This window comes from Choloepus didactylus, chromosome 4, assembly GCF_015220235.1.
Source record: "Choloepus didactylus isolate mChoDid1 chromosome 4, mChoDid1.pri, whole genome shotgun sequence".
Taxonomy (NCBI): domain Eukaryota; kingdom Metazoa; phylum Chordata; class Mammalia; order Pilosa; family Megalonychidae; genus Choloepus; species Choloepus didactylus.
Genome location: NC_051310.1, coordinates 102,415,222 through 102,428,981, shown reverse-complemented (window position 1 = coordinate 102,428,981; position 13,760 = coordinate 102,415,222). Strand labels below are relative to the sequence as shown.

At 56.0% G+C, this 13,760-nt stretch overlaps 1 protein-coding gene across 4 annotated transcripts in view; it reads left to right on the top strand.

Moving 5' to 3' along the window:
• Nucleotides 1–13,760, top strand: part of LINGO1 (leucine rich repeat and Ig domain containing 1) — a 194,988-nt gene that overhangs the window by 171,083 nt on the left and 10,145 nt on the right. The window contains exon 1 of one of the 4 annotated variants that reach the window (XM_037833342.1): nucleotides 994–1,014. The exons of 2 other annotated variants lie outside the window; for them this stretch is intronic. Coding sequence is in view for 1 of the 2 variants with exons in the window: in XM_037833340.1 (XP_037689268.1) it covers nucleotides 5,741–5,746 (6 nt within the window). In the remaining variant the exon portion in view is untranslated. Of the gene's footprint in view, nucleotides 1–993; nucleotides 1,015–5,132; nucleotides 5,747–13,760 lie in introns of those variants that run through there. One more of the 4 variants, XM_037833340.1, reaches the window with a different exon arrangement.

The window sequence follows — 13,760 nt, the reverse complement described above, 5'->3', positions numbered from 1 at the left end:
TGAGCTCTGCGTGCCACTGGGAAACTGGTGGAAACACAAGATCAATCCATGCCTGCAGGGTGTTCCCAATTCTCAGGGGACAGAGATGCTAAAAAGGACCTTAGGATAGACCCTGCCTTTTTATAGAAGAGTGGCTGTGGGGCTAGGGGGGGCAAAGAGCAGCCATACCGGAAATTATAATAACCGTAAAACTGCCTGCTTTTATCAAGCCTACTATGTGCCAAGCTCAGCATCAAGTACATTAAGTCATGTGCACCACACACCAACCCTGTGTAATGCGCTCTACTGATGTTCTCATTTTACAAAGGAGGAAACTGAGGCTCAGAGACGTGACCGAGGACACAAGCCCAGGTCAGAGAGGGGAGACTGAGGTGTTCAGAGCAGGCTTGTGGGAGGAGGGAATTAGAGGGAGACGAGGGCAAGGGCATCAAGGAAATGGGTCAGTGACAAGACAAGCTTGTAACGGGGGCTGCCAGGAAAGAGGGTGCCCCAGTGAGGTTGGAGGTGGGCTTTTCACACCCCTTCCCTTGGAGTCTTGGCCTCAGCACGTACCATCAATGGATGTCTCTCTGTCGACCAGCAGATCTCCATCCAGCTGGGCCAGCCATTGTGCACAGAAGTCCCCTTCAGCTGAGCCCCAAGGGCCCTTCTGTGCACACGGAGGACAAGGAGCAGGGGGGAGCACCTGGATGAGTAGGTGCCCCAGCCTGGCCATCTGGAACATGCCCAGCTGGGACCCTGGTGTCCCTGAGTCCCTTCTGGCTCTTGGGGAGGGGAGTTGGGAGGAGGCAGGAAGGCACCAACCCTGGCTCCAGCCTCAGCCCACTTCATAGAGTGGACTTTCCCACTAGATCCCTCAGATGCCTCTATCCCGCGCCCACCTCTGGAGCTGCACCAGCGCAGGCTCTGACCTATGGATTTTCTGCCACTTCCTGATCCACTTCCCTCCAGCCTGAGTTGCCAGGACTTCATTACACCAGCAGCCTCAGCGACCCTGGTGCAGAAGAGCCGAGGGTGAGCACTGGAGCCTCTGCTGTAGCTCTCGGAGGCCCCCGGACCCCCAACTTCTGGGCTCCAGCCTTCCAAGGACTCAGGGTCCTCCAGGGAGCCCCTACTTCATGTCTCATGCCACTCTCCCCACTGTCTAGGCAGAGGCCACAGAATCCTGGAGCTTAGAGACCCCCAGGCCAATCTCCCATTGCACAGCTGGGGAAACCGAGGCCCAGAGAGGAGCAGTGAACCTCTCAAGGTCACACATCAAGTTAACAAGAGAGCTGAGAATCAAATTTGTGGCATAAAGTGAGACATGGTGTCCAACCTGGGGTAAAGTGTATTTAAGGCAAATTAGTTATAAAGTTAAATTTTAGCTAAGCTGTAAAAAGATCAGCTCCAAAGGGACCTCCAGCCAGATGCCGACTCCACCCCACTCCCCTAACGCCACTCCGTGCCTGGTGCCATTTGCCCAGCCCCCACCCACCTCCCCAGCTCCTGGTCTCCATTTTTCTTGCTAATTAGAGCTCTTGGCAATGACTCCACTGTCCCGGCCATTTTAGAGCTGTCATTAATTTCAAGTGCCTTCAGAAATAATCATCATCATAAAACCCTGAGAGCTGCTGGTATGCAAGTGGGCAGGACTAGCATGGAGCAGGCATACAGGCCAGCCTGTGTGCCACTCTCTCCTTCCTCGGTGCCTCCTGTATCCTCAGCTTCCTGGGGTGGGGGTGGGGGGCAGAGAAGGGCTTGGGCTCTGACATCAAACACACCCAGAGCTACAAAACCCAGCTCCACCCCTTGGGCACTGAGTGAACTTGGGCAAGTCACTGGCCCTCCTAGGGCCTGTTTGCTCATCTGTACAGTGAGGGTAGCAAAGCCAACCTCGAAGTGAGATGAAGCATGTAAAGCATAGTTCGGAGCCTGGCTTACAGTAGGGACTGGATAATTGTAAGAGGGCCCTGTCCCCTCCTTCAGAGTCCCCTGCCCAGCCTGTTCTAGCTTCTCCGTTGCGCTGTGAGCATTCAGGCTGCAGCGGGCTGGCGCCTTCTGGCAGTCAGCTCCTGCTTCATTGGAACTTGCTGTGTTCTCACCCATAAACCAGGATCTGCTATGTGCCTACCATGAGACATGAAGCCTCAGGCCTGCTCTTAGGTGCTCCTAGTCTGAGGACAGAGAGAAAGGAGACTCGTCTCTAAGGCCATCTCAGGCTGGGGAGGACAGACAAGGGATAGTGGGGATTGGTCCCCGTTTGGTCTTAAAGCATAGCTGAATCTATCGAGAGGGCATGACAGGCAGGTGAACCAGCAAGGACAGAGGCTTGGAGCTGAGGGTGAACATTCCTCAGCTGTACTCCTGGATATAATGCCCTGGCGTGCCAGTAATGTCTTGGACTGGGCCACTCTGTTTCACATTCTCGGGGGCCCTGGGGACTCTGAGAGTCCTCTTCTGGAGGCCACCCCTTCCAGACAAAAACAGAAATGGAGAGACACCTGTCCAGCAGCTTGCCTGAGCAAGCTTGCTGTTTGGGTGGGACCCAGTGGCAGGCCCCTTCTTTCCTGGAGTCGCTGGGTGAGGAGGTCAGGGGCCTGCACTCTCACCAGACCCTGGCTGGACCCTCAAAAATGCCTTTCCTCCAATTTCTTCCCTCAGAGCTTCCCTCTCCCTATTATTGCCACTGGAGAAATAAGAAGGGAGGGGAGGGGGACTTGGATACTGTTTTCAATGGAGAACTCAGGCTGCGGGGCAATTCCTCCCAGACATAGCTCTGCGGTCATCCCTGCTGCTTCTAAGGAGCAGAGGGAATAATTGCGGGCCCCAAAAGATCCCACCCCAGGACGCCAGTTTCCTCAGCCAGCATCTGGAAGTGGGGGTAACGGGGCTCTTCCCCATTTCTCCGCCGAGATCACTGAGGCAGGGAGCAGGTGAGTCGGGGGCGGAGAGATGCGGTGGCCGCGCGGAGCCTGCGTCAACCGCCGCACCAGGAATAGCCCCCGCCCCCGCCCCCGCCCCCCGGCGGGTCTGCGCGCCCGCCGGGTGCCTAGCGGAGCCTTTACGCAGGAACCAGAGCGCAGCTATTCCTGTAGGGCTGGTGGGAGGAGGCGGCGCGGGAGGGCGGGAGCTCACGAGTACCTCGCAAACCGCCGAGCTGGGGGAGCTGGGGAGTCTGGAAAGGGGGTCCAGGCATCACGGAGTTGAGGGGCCAGGGAGCCGCCTGCGCTGGGCTGTTTCAGAAGAGGCGCGTCTGTGCCCGCCTGCCTACTTCCCCTCCCACCTGGAAATCCCTCTGCCAAGTCTACCCCCTACTGGTTTACTCAACGACGGAAGGCGATTCAAATTCCCTTTCCACACCTTACTAGCTGTGTGACCATAGGCAAGTCGCATAACTTCTCTGGGTTTCCTTTTCTCTGTCAATCTCCCCAGGATTCTCCCAAGGTGGTGCTTTCTCCCAGGGTTGTTGGAGGCTGAATGTAGAGTGCACAGCACCTGCTTAGAAGGGGGCCTCAAGCTGGTCCTAGGATGATGGGGGAGGGCTAAAACATAGAAGACAGGAAATTGTTCTCCAAGCAAGACTGTCCTGAGCAACGGTGAGGTAGGGAGATGAAGAAATCCCAGAAACGCCCCACAATCTGTTTAGCTGGATCAGGTCTGTGCAACTCTAGGGCGGAGGGGGTTAGTGTGAGGCTGAGCAGTGGAGAAGCAAGCCAGTGCAGGCAGTATGGGGTAACTGCAATGAATGCCAGGCAGACTCCGCCAGCGTGGGGGTGAGGGCACTGGAAGCAGGACCTCTGTCTGCCCCAGAGACTGAGAGGCCTTGGGCCAGTCTGCTCCCTCCCAGTCTGGGCTTCCTTCTCTGTCTGCTAGAACCCTACCCCTGTGGGCTGTGGTGTCAGAAGCACCACAGTGCTAATGGGGATGGTCCCATTAGAAGAGGCGAGTGTACCTGGTGGTGTCAGCATTGGTTGTTATTCTTACCTGTAATCAAGCTAGCTTGGTGTTAAAGGACACCTGGCTTCAAGGAGCTGGAAGGTGGTGTACAGCAGAAGGGGGTGGGGTCCCAAAGGTCAGAGCCCCCTCTGCAGGCTTTACTAAGACATTCCGCTAGCCACTTCTCTGTATCTGTGGGGCAAGGAGGATCTGGATCTCTGAGAAGAGGTCCCGTTCCTTAGGCCCATCTGAGGGTGTGACCCCAGCCCAAGATCCCCAGCACCCTTGTGGAGCCAGGTGGAGGGGCAGCAAAGCCCAGACTGAGGCTCCGGGTTGCCCTCTGCTGGTCGCTGGGTGCAGTGCCCACAGCCAGAGCCGGCCAGAGGGCCTGCTGCCCTCTGCTGGACGGGAAGTCAGGCTGGGCGGGGACCCGGACGGCAAAGGGGGATGCAAGACCACCGCTCGGGTTTGAGCCGCGGAGTCGACTAGCCTTCCTTTTCCGCTCTGCCCTCCACGCCACAAGGCCTCCAGAAAGGAACTGGGCCCTCCAGGGGGTCGTGGACATTTCGGAGAGGATGGGATGAGGAGCTGGACAGAGGCCCCCAGCCTGACCCTTCCTACAATGTCCTCCAAACAACCCTGGGCAGGTTGGGGAGCCCGACCGGTTCACGTGCGTGTGTCGGTCCACACGGCAGTGTGCAATGACCCTAGTTACACGTGTGGACACACGCGCTTACATGCACACACATGTGGCCACACGCAATCACACGCGAGAGTGTGCGCACACATCCAGGGAGGACCAAAGGCCGAGCTCCCCCAAGGCCAGGTTGATCCAGGACTCGTCTTGAGCCGCGCACCCGGAGGGGCGCGGCCGAACGCCGGACTGGAGCGCGGGGGCGCCGGCTCAGGCACGAGGCTAGCGCGCCGGTCCTGCCCCGTGCTTCCCCCACTCCCCGCCCGTTTCGCTGCCCCCTACGTGCAGGGCAACGATTGGGGGCGCTCCTCGCTCTCCACCCCCTTCAATGGAAGGAAACGAGCCCCTCACCCCACCCCCCACCTCCCCAGGTTTAGCTGCCGCGCCTTCTCCTCCCCCGCCCGGCTCCCGCCGCTCGCTCGTTCACTCCCTCCCTCTCTTCCTCCCTTGGTCCCTCCTCCCTCCCTGGTCCTCTCCTCGCTCCTCGCGTTCCCTCCCCGCGTCGCAGCAGAGCTCCGAGCCCGAGCGGGAGCCCGGGCGGGAGCCCGGGCGAGGGCTGGAGCGGGAGCCGGCGCGGGTGGCCGGCGACAGCGCAGGCGGCGGCGGCGGCAACGGGTCCAAGTCCCGGCCCCAGAGCGCGCAGAGTCCCCACCTGCGCCGCTCCGGCCCTTCTCCGGACGCGGGGCTCCGAGCAGCATGCGCGGCCGCTGCGCGACAGCCCCAGCCCTGGCTTCGGCCCCGCTGCGGAGTGCGCCCGGCCTCGATCCCGGCCCCAGCGGCAGAGGCGGCGGCGGCGGCGGCTCCGGGCCGGCTCGGGACGCAGAATCAAGCCGGTGGAGTCCGCGTCGCGCGTCCTGAGCGTGCCCGCCCCTCCGCCCGCCGAGGCCGCGGCCTCCTGCCTCTTCGTTGCCGGGCCTTTACCCCGGCTCCAGCTTCGGCTTGGCTTCCGCCCGCGAGGGACAGACAGACGGACCGCCGGCTTCGCTAGGGCGCGGGGACTGCAGGGCGGAGGTGTCGGAGGAGGAGGCGGAGGAGACGGAGGAGGGGGCTGGGCAGGGGCTGGGGCCGGGCAGGCTGGGGAGACATGCGATTGGTGACCGAGCCGAGCGGACGGACCGCGCGCCCGAGATGCAGGTGAGCCCGGCGGTCGCGGCCGAGCCCCGCTCAGGCAGCCTCGCGTCGAGCGCCCCGGGGGGCCGACGTCCTTCTGGACTGCGCCCTCCTGGGGCTGCGGGGCATCCCAGCGCCATCCAAATCCCCCTTTGGGAACACAGTCCTGACCCTTCACGCCTCAGAAATGAAGAATCTTCCTTTCCTTTTCTCCTCACCCCATCAAATGCCCAGTTGGCAAACCCGAGCTTTGGAGGGGCCCCCACCTGCTTTCCCATCCCGCTCTGGCCCCTCTGCCCCCATCCCCCATGTTCTGGGCGCTAGACACCCTGGAGGTTAAGTCCCCTGCCCAGCACTGGGCGGGTCCTTCTTTCCATAGACTCCAAGTAACCCCAGGCAATCCCCAACCACGCCAGCACCCCCAAGCCTGCCGATGCAGGGCAGGGACGAGGTTTCTCCACAGGCTCCAGACTAGGCAGTAGCTCCCTCCCTACACCAGGGGCTCCCCATTCTAGCTCCTGCCTGGTGAAGAGGAGGACAGGGCAGATGGGGGGGAAGGGAGAGTGGAGGGGAGGTAGTCAGGATGAGGAGGACCTGGGAACCCTTTGGGGGCCTCCCCTTTGTCTGCCTTCAGCCCAGGCTTCTCACCTCCTCCTGCCCCACTTTTCATTCTGAGGCAGAAGCCAGTGGGAGGTGGGAACCAGCTGAGAAGAGGGAGGTGGGGAGGGAGCCTCTTGCTCTGCCCCCACCTTGGGCACCCTCTGTGGGGTGGACTTTCTGCTTTCCAAGGATCCCGCAGGAGACCTGACCCTCCAGGTGGATCCCACCTTGAGGAAGAGGTGTGGGGCCAGGCCCAGTGGGCAGACCCCTCTGGACTCTTGCCCTAGGTCCCAGCCCAGCCCCAGCCAGCCCCTGTTGTGCCAGCACCTCCTCTTTGTTCTCTGAAGTCCTCAGGCTGGGGCTGGGGAGAAGGGACATCTGGGAGGATTGGACCAGCTCTGCCCTGGTGGGTAGGAGTGCAGTAGGGGCTACCTCGGGGGGAAGCTGCCATCTGGGCAAGCCCCTTCCCTAACCAGTCCAGCCCTCCTTCAGTCCTCCTCTGCTTGGCTTGGACAGCCAGAGGGTGTGCAGCTTAGTGCGACCCATGACTCCGGGCTCAGCCCTGTTGGTCATTGTGCCAGCGGCTCCAGCCCCAGTGCCACCCCTGCCTGGGGAGCAGTGAGCTGGGGCATTCAGCCGGCAGAGGGCCTGGGGCTTCCCCAGATCCAGGGAGGTGCGCCAGTGAGGGAGGAGTTGTCAGCTGCTCCCAGACCCTTTGTCCTTGTGTTGGCTAGGAGGGGCTCAAGTCCCCACACCTCTGGGCGGGCACCAGCACCTGGTCTGCTGAGACTGCTTGCCTGTTCTTCCTGCTTTCTACCCGTGGCCTGAGGCAGGCTGGAGGGGATAGGGTGGCAGAGGGGAGAGGCCAAGAACTTGGAACCGTGGTGAAGGAGAGCACTCAGCTGCCCCTCCTAGAGGGAGGACTTAGTATGGGGAGGAGGGCAGACCCTGCAGTGCTCTTGTCTCTGCCCCCACCCCTGCTCCTCAGCCATTCAAGTGTGAGATGGATCCTGGGTAGGGCTTGGTCAAGGCTGCAGTGCTCCCCAGGGCCTGGAGTTAGAGTGGGTCCCAGATCCAAGGGGACAGGTTTTAGGGGGATGTGCATGTGCCCAACGCCTGTGGGCTGAGGGACATTGTGTGACTGGAGAGGAGGTGGAGAAACCCTTCTACCCCTTGCAGATAGTTCTCTTGGATCCTAGGTGTCATCTCCTCCATCTCCTGCTTCTGAGCATCAATTCTTCCCATTCTGGGTATTGTTTTGTAAAACCCAGAATTCCAGAGAGACACCCCCCCCCCAAACACACAAACATGCACATACACACACCCTTCTCGAGAAAGGTTCAGCATAAAGCCGGAGAGTCCCTGGTACCAGCAGCCGCTCATCAGGTCCCTGCCAAAGCAAATGGCTGACAGGGTGTGCATTCTTGTTGGGCAGTTAGGCAGTGCAATGATTTACGCAGGGTTCCAAGGAGGCACAAGGCAGTGAGTCCCGTGGAGGGTTGAGGAAGTGGGTCCTGTGTGGAAAGGGAGGGGTGAGGGAGCAGCAGGCAGAGTCAGGGCCTTGTTCTCTTTTAGTCTCGCTGTCCTACGTGTGGCACTCTACTCTGCAGAAGGCTGGTGGCCTTCCAGGCCCAGGAGCCCTCTGCCCTGCCCCAGGCTCTTCCACTCATCACTACCACTGATGGCTCTCTATTCAGTTCCTGCCGGTCCCTCAACAGATGCCCTACCCTCACCTGGTTTGGTCCAGCGTCCCTACCCAGAGGGCCCTCTCCTCTTTTTCCAGCCCCTCCTCCAGGAAGCCTCCCTGACTGCTGCGAGTCACTGATCCTCCTCCTCTGGGCACCCACAGCATAGAGCCACACTGGTTTGCACCTAATCTTATATCAGCCCGTTCATTCATGCATTTATTTTGCATGTCCTGGCTGAGCTACCTGCTCGACTCGGGGCTAGGCCTTCCCAAGGCACCCATGGCTTGCCTTGAACACCCTGGGCAATCTTTGTACCCAACCCTGGGATGGCGGGGCAGACACTGGGAGGTACCAGGAAGCAGCTGTCGGCTGGTGGAAAGGACTTCATGGAGTGTCCCCAGTGTCCTCAGCCTGTGTGGATGGACAGAGCTGGGTGATATCAAGGATAGCCAAGGCAGGGGTTGGAGAGAGACCAGTACCAAAGGTTATCCTAATCCAGCTACCTGGTTTTGCAGGTGGGAAAATTGAGGCCTCTGAACCCTTAAAGCCAAGGTTCATGCAGGGTACTTGGTCACACATGCAGGTGCTCAGAGAAAGGTGGGGACCTCCAGGAAGAGAGGGGGACTGGGCTGGGTCCTGAGGTAGAAGCAGACTTCTCAGAGACACAGAGAACAGGGGATTCCAGAATCAGGGAAAGTTCTTTGTGGAGAGAGTGTGAGAAGGCAAGTTCATTTTCAAAAGCATTTGAGGCATTTTTGATACTACCTGGATTTATATGTTGAATGAATGAATGAGTGGATGAATGAGTGAGTGAGTGAATGAATGAATGAATGAATATCCTTGGGAGTTGTGTGCCCAGTAGAACTGTGCTGGCTACTATATATTCCTCATGAGTGTTGAGTCTTTTCGATGTTACGGTAGAGTGAAGCTGTTAAGAGTGTGGCTTCTGGAGCCAGATGTCTGGGTTCAAATCTTAACTCCACCACTGCCTGGCTGTGACTTTGGGCAAATTTCTTCATCTCTCTGGGCCTCCATGTCCTTATTCATAAAGTGAAGATAACGGCAGTTTCTGCCTTGTAGGGTGGTTGTGAGGATTAAATGTGTTAACATATGCAAAGCATTTAGAACAGTGCCTGGTACAAAGTAAGTTCTCAATATATGCTAGCTCTTATGAGTTTATATTGTGATGTGCTTTCGGCCTTATCCTTTTAGTTGGTACAGAGATTTGACTTTATAGGTGAGCAAATTAAGAGCTAGAAAAGTGGAGTGATTTGTCCAGAACTCCAGATTATCGATGTGGGGCTCAGTCTAAAATGCTTTCACCCCCAGCCTCTCTAGTCTGGGGCTGTTGCTCACTGGTCCAGGTAGGGTCTGTTAATTAATCAATTTATTTAGTATTAATGAATACCATGAACTCACTCCCAACCTGAACAGCACTTTAATAGTGATGTACATCTTCCCACATGCTTCTCCTCACCCCATCCTTTGGACTACTTTTCCAAGGCATCCACTACCCTGAATTATGTATTTTGCATACCCTTGCCTTTTAAAAATAGTATATTTAATATATATATAAATTGTTTGGTTTTAGTTTTTTTTTGAACTTTATTTTAAAAAGTTTGAAGCTATATGCATCCTCTGGAACTTGCTTTCTAAATTCAGTATTCTTAAGCTTCATTTATATTCTTGCAAATAATAGTAGATGTAGTTCATTCATTTTTGCTGATGCATGATATTCTACCATTTGCACACAACACAGTGTATTTACTCTTCTGCTTTTGATGGGCATCTGGGTCGTTCCCTTCTTTGCTCCTACAGACAGTGCTGCCATGAACCTTTTTGTCCTGTCTCCTGGGGCATGTGTGTCTTTGGGGCACACAACGAGGAGTGGAATTGCTGAGCCATAGGGCAGATTCATGTTCAGCTTTACGAGGAAATGCCAAAGTATTTTCCAAAATGGTTGGACCAATTTACACTTCCCCCAGCAGGGGATGAGTGTTCCCATTGCCCCCCATCCTTGCCGACACTCGGTATTGTCAGATAGTTTGTTTTTTGCTGATTGAATGAGTATAAAATGGTACTTCATTAAGGTCTCGATTTGCATTTCCAGAGTCCAAGTTTTCTGGTGTATGAAATGGGAGTTGAGATGGTCAGCAGCAGTGTGTAATGGGTGCTCACTAAGCAATCATCCCCCACCGCCTCAGTTTCCCCAGTTGTGGGGATGCTGTCTGTACAAGCCCTGAGCTCGCAGTTGGGCAGGAGCAACCAGAGCCAACTCCCCAAGGAAGTGGGGTGAAGGAGGAGCAAGAAGGGCTTAAGTCCCTGCACATTTAGAACAAAGAGAGGACATTAAATTCCAGGAACCTCAGTGGCTCTGTGTTCATCCCCAGGATGAAAAGGAGTGATCCCAGCTTGAGAGGGGATGGGAGCCTATGCTTTGTTATTTTAATGCCCCCCTCCCTGCACAGCCCTCTGAGAACCCTGTCTCTACACCCTGGCACCTGGTGTGGTGAGTGCTTAACAAGAGCCTGGTGACCTGAGGGATGAACACCTGATGGAACAAATGTATGATTGAGTGAATGAGGGGGAACTGAGCAAGGAGGCTCCTGGCTACCCACAGCTCCCCACAAGGGGCCCCCAGGCCCTGCTCAGAGGAGCTGAGAAGCCTAGTGCTAGCAGGCTAACTTGAAGCCAGCTCCCTCTGCCAGCCTGGTGCACCAACAATTGATTCCACGCCGCCTTCCCTGCCTGAGCTTGGGCCCCTGGAGCTGGTTAGCGACAAGCACCAGGGCTGGCCGAATAATTATGCCTATTTCATGTGACACCCAAATTGATTGCCGCCAGGGTGACATTACCAGGGCATTGTTCCTCGTCTCCAATCTCTTATTACATGTTATTAGAGTGTGTGGTATGTGTGTGTTTTTCTATTTTTTCCCATTTCAGGGAATTAATCTCTCTGCCACCTCCTCTGCTTCCCTCTGCAGAGGACTTGCTCGTGGCTCCCAGAGGTGCTGGGGGGCAAACCAACATTGCTTCCTTGGCCTAACTTGGGACAGGCCTGCAGATGTGATTGGGGAGCTGGCCATCCTTGAGTCCCTTTACTTGGGTGCAAAACGGGAGCATCTCAGAGCTGAAAGGGGCTTCTGAGTATAGATTCCAGCTGAGGAATCCTTTTGCACTGTCCTTGATCCATGATCTCTGCTTGCATACCTCTCTTGACGGGCTGCTCTCTCCCTATCCACCAAAGCTCATCTTCCAGCTAATCCCGCACACTGAGCTGAACCGGGCTCCACCCATGGGTTTTGGCTCTGCTCTCTGGTCCTCCCCTGGACCCTTTGCACCCTCTGCCTTGGAACACCAGATTTGTAGAGGTGCCAGTGCCCCCCCAAAACCCAGGCAGCCCCAGGGATGCATCCAATGTGCCTGAGCTGGGCACAGCACCTGTATTTCCTGACCAGAGGTAAATTTTCCAATTTACCGAGTTGGAAAAATGGCCTTTGGCAAGGGGATGGCCAAGATTCAGCTGAGCAGTGAGGGGTTTGAACAACCAATGCCAGTAGAAGGGCAAGTGTTTTTATTTATAGTTTGCCTGTCTGTGTTATAAATAATTCTCTGGACCTCAGTTAGTGATGTATTGGGGGAGGGGGCAATATTTTTAAATCTTTTCTTCTTTTTGAGACAAAAATAGCCCAAACCTCCACCCACCCCTGACCCAGCCCCACCTTGAGTTGGGTGGCCATGTGACCCTTGCATGATGATGGAGAAAGGGACTGCAGTTGAAAGGCTGGGGTGCCTCCTAGGCTGTAGCCCTGAGATGTTGTGGGACCTTGTACCAGTCCCCGGTGGCCCTGGGCCTCACTTTCCCTACCTATGTGATGGTCCTAAAGGTTATCGTGCCTCTGGAGTCGACAAGTTCTGTGACCTGGTCAGGTGAACTAACGGCTTAGAGCCTCATTTTCCCCATCAGTAAAGAAAGGTTAATGTTACAGCCCTTGCAGAGTTTGTGGTGAGGGTTGATGGGTTCAGCTCTGCAAAGTGCCTGGTATATGTGCTCGATAGAAACGTTTTTTCCCTTTCCTGTGCTTAGATTCTCTGCCCACAGCACTGTGAGGGCAGTGGGAAATCTACCATCTCGTTTAACAAAAAGAGAAATTTAAAGCCTGAGATGTAAAACCACTTGCCCAAGAGCAGTTCCAGAGGCCCTTGAGCCTGAGGCAGAGAGAAGCAATATGCAAGAGTTGTCAGGATGATCAGGGTCTTGTCCAACTGCCTCGGGTCTCATCCCAGCTCTGCCGCTTCCCACTGTGTGACTTTGGGTGAGTTGCTTCACCTCTCTGTGCCTCAATTCTGTAATCTGGAAAATGGGGATAATAATCCCTACCTCATAAGGTTGTTGTAAAGATAGGAAGATTAAACAAGTTTGTGCCTGGTACACAGCCAATGCCAAGTGAGTGTTTTTTGTTTTTTGTTGTTGTTTTTTGTTGTTGTTGTTGTTGTTCAAGGCACTGTAGGGAAGTGCTCAAGAGCATAAACCCTGGAGCCTGAGTGCTTGGGTCCAAATCATACTAGCTGTGCTGGCTTGAGCAGGTTACATAACCTCTTTGTGCTTCAGTTTTTTCCTCTGTAAAATGGAGGTAATAATGGTATTTACCTCAATAGGTTGTTATGTGGATTAAATTAATTATTATATATAAAGTGCTTTGAATAGTGCCTGGCGCACTGTAGGCCCCCTGTAAGGGTTTTGTCATTGTCATCATCATCATCATCATCATTTTTATTAGGTCTCTAGACTTCAAATTCCAGCACTCCACTCATTCCCCTCTCCCCACCCAGGGTCTGTGAGGCTGTGACCCCCCTCTCTGGGGCCCTGGGCTGTGGCCCCCCCTACATGAGGTCAGCTGGCTTCTAGGCCTCCAAAGTCTGGGATGGACTCTCTGTGCTGTCCCCAAGGCAGAAGAGCCCTGAGGACTGGGGCAGCTAAGAGGGGTCCCCTTGGGGGCCCCATGAAGGTGTGAGGGGCCGAGGGATTGAGGAAGCTCCTCTGTGAGTGGGGACGAGGCAGGGATGTCTGCCAGGTGCCTCACAAGGGACCACTGGCCTGGATAGAGGATGGGGTCAGGGACCTTTTGGAGCACATTCATGTCCCTGAGAACCCAATTTGGCATCTAGGGCCTGGGGAGAGATGGGGAGGGAGACGTGGGTGCAAGACCTGGGTTTTTGCTTGAGCCCCTCGGTTTAACCTGCACAGGCAGCAGCCTAGCCCTCTCCATCTCCAGGACAGCCCCAGTAAAGAAGGGGTGCCACCTGCCTGGGTCAGTGAGGGGTGGTGGGGAGTGTGGTAGCAGGAGCACCACAACCAACAAGGAAGCTTCCCAGAACCAGAGGCTCCTTCCTACCGCCCCCAGGCTGCTCTAAGCTCCCCAGCTGTCCTCTCACCTCAGAACCACCCTGTGAAGGGGGTAGGCAGGGATCAGAGTGTCCAGGGCCCACCCAGGGTGACACAGCAAGGCAGCAGTGACTGGCCAGAGCCCAAGGACTGGACCTATGAGCCCAGCACCCTTCGCACACTGGAAAGAGCCTCCTGTAGACCCTGCCCTACCTATGCCCACCAAGCCGGCCACTCCTGGACAGGAGAGCCTATATATAGAAGAGCCTTTAAACACTAAGATGCTTTGACAATTAAAATTCATAATTTATCTTACAAATGGCCTGGATCTGTGGCCTGCTGGAAAGCTGGCAGCTCCCAAGAT